Genomic DNA, 7,717 nt, shown 5'->3' with positions numbered 1-7,717 from the left:
TCTAGGCAAATTACTTAATACTTTATTGATGGTCATATGAAAAACTCTACAATAAATAATGACAAGAGTATGCAAAAACCACTAGCCTTTGTTTGCAATACAGAAAATACATGTTAATTCTGGACCAAAACAATCCCACTAAAATACAAAAACTGATAAGAAAAAATTAAAAGATATGCAGTGACTATTTGTGGCCAGTTATAACAAGCCATCATGTATAATGGAAAGTCAAGGTCAGTTTTCATTTGCAGATAAAGGATGTCTTCGGTAGCTTAAAAAAATATAAACTCTGAAAAAGCTTGAGAATCATATACAAAAGCAGCTGTGGGAGAGGAAGGTTGAAAACCAGAAACCGTGATAGCACCACCAGCGAGCACGGGGTTGATCCTGACTCTCCAGTTCTCTTAGCCTGTGCAGAATTCAGATTCAAAGTGCCATACAAATCATTAGTAGTTATAAAAACTGGCCTTGAGCACAGGGTTCTGTGGAGTAGTCCTAAGCCCTAATAGGCACCAATCGGTTACAAAGGCTGAGTAGCTATCCAGGTCACAGGTCCCGACGGTATAATAAATCCCGTGTTGCCTTGTCAACTTTTTGCTGGTAGTCTTCTAGTTTGTCAAGAATTTTCTGGGACAGCTGTAAGGAAAGGAAGGCAGTCATTATACAGAATAGCTTGAAGAGTGAAGACTAGAGTGTACCTATGGGAGATGTTAGGTGCTTTGCTTCTACTCAGTGCACAAGTCTGTTCTGTGATGCTACAGTCAGACCTGGTCCTTCCCTGTTATATGTAACTAACATTCCTAGTTTTGTAATGAATCACATTTTTGTGTTTGTAGAACTCAAACCCTTATGCACACGAGGCAATGGCTCTACTACTGGGCAGTATCTCCAATTTAGTTATACCACTATATATGTTTGTATGCGGCTTCCATGTGTCTGTAAATGTATGTATTCATTTATTTGTGAGACAAGGTATTGTGTATCCTGCTTTTTTCTTCCCAAGTTTTTTTGTTGTTCTGTTTTGAGACAAGGTCTCAGTACACAGCCATGGTTGGCCTAGATCTCACTGTGTAGACCAAGCTAGTCTTAATGCTCAGATACCCCCTGGGATGAAAGTTGTGCACCACAATGCCTTGCTTATGAAGATGTGAACTCAAACTCATGATCCTCTGCCTCTTCTTCACCATATCCTACCATTGTGTTCTACCACAATAGGTCACACCAGTATATTTTATTTTATTTTTCTCCCTTTTTTGAGTCAGAATCTCACTAAGATCTCACTAAGCCTCTGTTGATGAGGCTGTCCTCAGAGATCCACCTGTCTCTGCCTCCCGAGTGCTGGGATTGTTTTTATTAAAAGAATTACTAGCTTTTTTTCCTGGAATGAGACCTCACATCTGATTTTTTAAAAGATTTATTTATTTATTTACTATGTATGCAGTGTTCTGGCTGCAGACCAGAAGAGGGCACCAGACCTCATTACAGATGGTTGTGAGCCATCATGTGGGTGCTGGGAATTGAACTCAGGACCTCTGGAAGAGCAGCCAGTGCTCTTAACTGCTGAGCCACCTCTCCAGCCCCCATTACATCTGATTTAACTGGTTCATTAGCTAGAAAATCATGAGTTTGGGAGCAGCTGGAGCATACACCTAACACATTCAAAAACAAAAAGGAAGTGCAACAAAAAAGCAAGGAACTCATACTCCTACAGCCTTTCACTCAGTTTTGCTAAGATGCCAATTTCCTATGTAGCTGGGCTGAGCCTGAACTCCTAAGATCAAGGGACTGATTTCTAGCTCCAGTAGCTAGGACTATAGGTGTGTGCTACTGTAATAAGTTGTTTGCAACCCTATCTTGTGAGTTCTGATTGATAGGGTTGGAAAGACACTTTAGCAAACAAAAAGTCATTTTTATAAGATCAAGAAAGCAAATACTACTATTTTATGTATTTATTTACCTTTTAGGGTAAATTGTAGCTAGTATGGGTTCCAGAACACATTGTCATTTACAGGTATCACGCAGGACACTGACAGTTGAATTGAATGCAGTGCTAACACTGTACTCAAGTACTATTCATCCTGGAGAACTGCCCTGCTAAGCACCTTTTAAGAAAGAATTGTAGGTCATTGTCTCTGTGTAACTGAAGCCTAGATAATTCCTTCTTAAAACTTCTGAAATGGTTGTTTAGATTTTTTATTTAGAAAGGGAGTGAGGTACAGTACATTATGGGCAATAAGTGGCTTTTGTCCCCTCTCTTCTAGAGAACCGATAATCATGCCTTAGGATGTGCCTGCCATTAGTGCTTTGGTGAAGACAACTCAGAGGTTTACTTACGACAATGTTGTGACTGTTGGCACTGTTTTCTCCAAGAGCCTGGAGAAGCTGATCAATAGAGGAGTATGGGAGCCATACCATTGGGGCTGTTGCAGACAGCGGGAACTGAAAGAAAATGTCTGTTATTGACATGACATCATTTCTTCTAAGTAGTTGCTTTTGCAGGATTCTATACATGAAACATTTTAACCCACCTGCACCACTGTTAAGAAATTGTATGGGGCTCGTGAGATGGTAAAGGCACTTGCTACCAAGCCTAAGTTACTGATTTCAATCTTGGATCACATAGTGGACAGAAAGACATGGATCCCCCAAGTTGTTCTCTGACCACCATGTGCAGTGTGGCATATGTGTGTATGCACACACAATAAGTGTAATAAGAAAAAGGAATTACATGTACATAACACACATACTTGAATTCCTTCCTTTTCTTTCAATTAAGTAAATATATTAATACCTTGCGCTATCACTCATCTGATCTCTAAGAGTTCCAGGACAACCAGAACTACGTAATACAGAGACTATATCTCAAAAACACCAAAAAAAGAAAGAGTGCATCTGAATTTGATTCCCAGAATCCTTATCAGGCAGTTCACAACTGCCTGTGACTCTAGCTCCAGAGAAGCCAAACCTCCAGCCTTCTCAGGCACTCACAGGCAGGTGGTGCATATAAATGATTAAAAATACATCTTTTTTCTCTTCCTTCCTTCCTTTCTTTTTTTAGACAAAGTTTCTCTGGCTGTCCTGGCACTCTGTAGACCAGGCTGGTCTCGAACTCGCAGAGATCCGCCTGCCTTTGCCTCCCAAGTGCTGGGATTAAAGGAGTGTGCAACCACACCTGGCTAAAAATAAACCTTAAAAAAGAAGAAAAAAAACTAGAGATCCCCAGAGTATCAATATTTCACTATATAACTATATACTTTATATCAATTTACTTTAAATACTCCCTTACTTATTACTTAGTGTGGTAATACACAATCAAAAGGAAACATTCACATGCATCTACCTCAATTCCAAAGTACTGATGTCCTTTCCCTAATACAGCATCCACATACTCGGAGACCAAATCGACAGCTTCTTCTAAAAGGTCATAGTTCAGGTACAGACGAAGCAACTCAGCAGCATCAACTTTCTGTAAAAATCAACAATTATAAGCATGTCCACTCCCAGTTGAAATAGAACAGTGCTGCCTTCTAGAATGTTTTAGAAATTATGCAAGAAACCAAATGCTCACACCCCTAAATGTACTACGAAAACATCTATCGTTTCTGTGCATCAACAAATATCAGGCTTTCCTATTAATGTTTTCAATACAGTTGTATTTCAACTTATAAGAAACATCTAGGTAAGCAGGGCTATATAGTCCTGCCTCAAAACAAACAACACACAATTAAAAAAAGGTTGCTTACGAGCGCCTGGGTTTATTCATCTGTTTCTTAGATTTGTAAACTCTCCAAGAGCCCAGTTACCCCTCCAGGCATACAGTAAAGCTCCATCTGTTGAATGGCTTTTCTCTTCTGTTTTGTGATCCAAGACATGTTTTAACTTGTCCCTATTTCAATTTTACATTAGTAATGTCAACATGTCTTCCCAGAAATGTTGAGCACTCAAGTGATAGGATATATACACCAATTCTTAGAAATAATGAAATGCAAAAGGACCACCAGTTTTAAATTTGTATTTTATGTAAATCAAGTGATAGAAAGACAAACAGCCTGACTTATGAAGAGTAAGTATGCTTTACTATATTACATGAGGATATTGTACCACTTCCCCACTACCACCCAAGTCAAGGTTTCTCTGTAGCCCTGGCTGTCCTGCAACTGCCTCTGTAGACCAGGCTGGTCTTGAACTCAGAGATCCACCGGCCTCTGCATCCTGAGTACTGGGATTAAAGGTGGGCACCACCAGCCAGAGCCTCTGTATTCCATTATAGTGAGGATACTGTACTCTATTACAGGGATTATGTGAACTCAATGGATACTCTATTACAGTGAGGATGCTGGATTCTATTATTGTAATCATGTTTTACTCAATGGATACTTTATTATAATCTCTCTCTCTTTTTTTTTTTTGAGGCAGGGTTTCTTGAATTTCTGACCTTGTATGTGCACCACCACACCCAGTTTATGCAGTGCTAGAGATAAAGTTCAGCACTTCCTGTATGCTAAGTAAACTGTTTCGGCTTTTTTGAGACAGGGTCTTGCTCTGTAACCCAGGCTGGCCTTGAACTTCTGCTCAGTCTTCCAAGTTCTGTAATTACAAATGCCTAACACCATACTGGGTTGTTCTTTTGACAAACAAACAAAAACCCTCTATAAAAGTGCTTCAGATTATTATCTTCAAACTCAAGTGCACATCCTAAGCAGATCAGAACTGCCTGCCTCAGCAGCATAAATGCTAAAACTAGAATGATATAGAAGATTGGCATGGCTCCTATACAAGAACTCATGAAACTTATACACTAAAACAACAACAACAAAAACTTGGTTTGGTGCTGCACACTTTAATAGTTGGAGGGGGAGGCTGGTGGAATTTGAACCTAGTCTGGTTTACATAGTAAATTCAAGACCAGCCCAGTTTACAGCAAATTCTAGGCCAGCCAGAACTACAGCAGAACCCTGTCTCAAACAAATGAATAAATAAATAAGCTTGTCAAAATGTGTTCTGTTATCTTGCCCCAGGTAATCTTACTTTGTAGTCTTACATGAGACCCAAGAATCTACATTTTAAAGAAGATACCATTCAAGCCATTTTGCTATAGATGATTTTTGTATAGTCCAGATGTGGATTCCTATATTAGAGGTCTAGAACCCAATGTGATAGCACTGGGAGAGAAAGGAACCTTTGAGAAGTGGGACCAAGTGGAGGATGTTTGGATGGAGGAGGGCACTGTCCTCTCTGAAGAACTGACATGACCATATTATTCTCCCATGCATTCCTATCACAGTGCAATCTGCTATAACATAGTACTCAGTGACGGCAACAACAATGAGCCATGTGTTCTTCATGTTTAGCTTATAAAACTGTGAGCAAAAAACCCCATCTTTCTCTATAAAGCTGGCCTGCCCAGGTACTTCTTCATGTGAACACACAACAGACCAATATATAATCCTGATTCTAAAAAACACTGTTGTACTAATTGGTAATCATTCTACCCACTGTTATCAAGTTTTTGAGCAACAATAGTAGATACTGTACCATATCTAATAATATACTACTCATTACTCCAAGATCACTGTTTAGTGAGTACAGAAGTAGATATTAATCTAATTATTAATCCATGAAACTTTAAATCTAAATTCCTAGTACTCAATTGCTAGAATGCTTACTTAAATTCCCATTACTATATGTAGAATTTAAGTTAAATTATTTTAGTCCTGTTAGTTGTGATTGAGATATAAATATAAATCAGTGAATTCTCTCTTTTCCCCTCTTCCACTTTTTGCCAGTGTCTCATTTTGCCTAGGCAGACCCTGAACTCACTATGTAGCAATGGCTGCCTCTACCTCCCAACTACTGTCACCACAAGTGGCTTGTGAGTCAGAACATTTTCTCAAATTATCACCCCACTTCAATATCACATACCTTGTAACTGTTTATAAGCCAGTTAGGCAGAGGGACTCCATGAGACAACAACTTGTTGATCACACAATGATGATACAAGTTATTCTGGACTCTGTATCTTTCCAAGTAAGTTGACAGTAACCTCCATGCTTCATCTGTAGCACTTGAAAAAGGTACAAAGGACAAAGGAGTTCAGATTCCTTTCCTATTAATTAATTATTAGAGATGGGGGTCTTACTATGTATACCAGGTTGATCTCAAGAGCCTACTATCTGCCTCCTGAGTGCTGTGATTATAGGTGTGAGCAGACACACTGAAGCTGTTTCAGACTTAAAAAAAATTATAAGTTTACACTTATTTTAGTGTATGCGTGTGTGTGTGGGGGGGGTTGTTCATACACCGTGCCGTCCATCTGGAAGTCACAGAACAACTTTTAAGAGTTGACTCTCTTTTCTACAATGTGGGTACCAGGAAATCAAATTAGGGTCCTCTGTAAGGACCTGCTAAGTCATCTCTCCAGTTAACAAATGAATTGGTAATACAGCTAAATGATAACTAGAAATTAGATGAGCTAATAAAAACTGGAGTTACACACAGTTGTGAACTGACATGCAGGTGCTGGGAACCGAACCCAGGTCTGCTGGAAGAACAGCCAGTGCTCGTAACTGCTGAGCCATCTCTCCAGCCCCAAAAAATTTTAAAAAGAAATCAAATGAGTTAAGATTTATTTTTCTCTTACTAACTACATACAATTTATTTAATTCCTTTGTTCTAGGATTTTAAAGAAAAAAAGAAATTGGTTCACACCATTAGTATTGATCTCCCAAACTGACCAAACAATAGATTCATGTAGAAAACAATTAAAACAATTTTTATGTATATGAATATTTTATCTGTATGTATGTATATGCACCATGTGTGTTCCTGGTGCCCATGAAGGTCAGAAGAGGGTATTGGACTCCCCTGGAACTGTAGTTATGATCCACCATATAAATGTTACAAACTAAATCTGGTCCTCTGCCAGAGCAGCATGTACTTTTAACTGCTGAGCCATCTGTCTAGCCTCTCATGTAAAAATTATAATGTTCTCTGAACAAAGGAATTTGAAAAAAAAAAAAGAAAAATTTTAATGTTCTAAACTTCAGAGTTTAAAAATAGTAACAGAGAACTTCTGCTAGAGGGAGCAGTGGTAGCCTATATGACAGTACTTGATCCATGAGGGTGAGAGATCAAGAGTTCAAGACCAGCCTGTTTATAGGAAACCCTGTCTCAAACAACAACAACAACAAACAAACAAACAGATTCAATGCAATGCCCATCAAAATTCTTCAATGACCTGGAAAGAACGGTACTCAATTTCATATGGAAAAGCAAAAAACCCAGGATAGCCAAAACAAACTGTACAATAAAAGAACTTCTGGAGGCATCACAATCCCTGACTTCAAATTCTACTACAGAGCTACAGTACTGAAAACAGCCCAGTATTGGCATAGGAACAGACAGAAGGACCAATGGAACCGAATAGAAGTCCCGGATATCAATCCACACATCTTCGAACACCTGATTTTTGATGAAGAAGCAAACAATATCAAATGGAAAGCATATTTAACAAGTGGTGCTGGCATAACTGGATATCAACATGTAGAAGAATGAAAACAGACCCATATCTATCACCATGCACAAAACTCAAGTCCAAATGGATCAAAGACCTCAACATAAAGCCAGCCACACTGAACCTCATAGAAGAGAAAGTGGGAAGTACAATTGAACGCATTGGCACAGGAGACCACTTCCTAAATATAACCCCAGCAGCACA

The 7,717-nt window shown here is 38.9% G+C and overlaps 1 protein-coding gene across 1 annotated transcript in view; it reads right to left on the bottom strand.

Moving 5' to 3' along the window:
* Nup160 (nucleoporin 160) overlaps nucleotides 1–7,717 on the bottom strand; it is a 59,550-nt gene continuing 51,833 nt past the window's right edge. Inside the window, exons 33-36 of the mRNA XM_041637591.1 lie at nucleotides 5,923–6,064; nucleotides 3,341–3,466; nucleotides 2,335–2,439; nucleotides 1–636 (exon numbers count right to left, since the gene is read on the bottom strand). Coding sequence (XP_041493525.1) covers nucleotides 547–636; nucleotides 2,335–2,439; nucleotides 3,341–3,466; nucleotides 5,923–6,064 — 463 coding nt within the window. The 3' untranslated portion in view covers nucleotides 1–546. The remainder of the gene's footprint in view (nucleotides 637–2,334; nucleotides 2,440–3,340; nucleotides 3,467–5,922; nucleotides 6,065–7,717) is intronic.

The sequence above is a fragment of the Microtus oregoni genome, unplaced genomic scaffold (assembly GCF_018167655.1).
Source record: "Microtus oregoni isolate MIOR12 unplaced genomic scaffold, Mior012 000053F_ref0000044, whole genome shotgun sequence".
Taxonomy (NCBI): Eukaryota; Metazoa; Chordata; class Mammalia; order Rodentia; family Cricetidae; genus Microtus; species Microtus oregoni.
The sequence above is the reverse complement of the archived record's forward strand: the minus strand, read 5'-3'. Positions and strand labels throughout refer to the sequence as shown.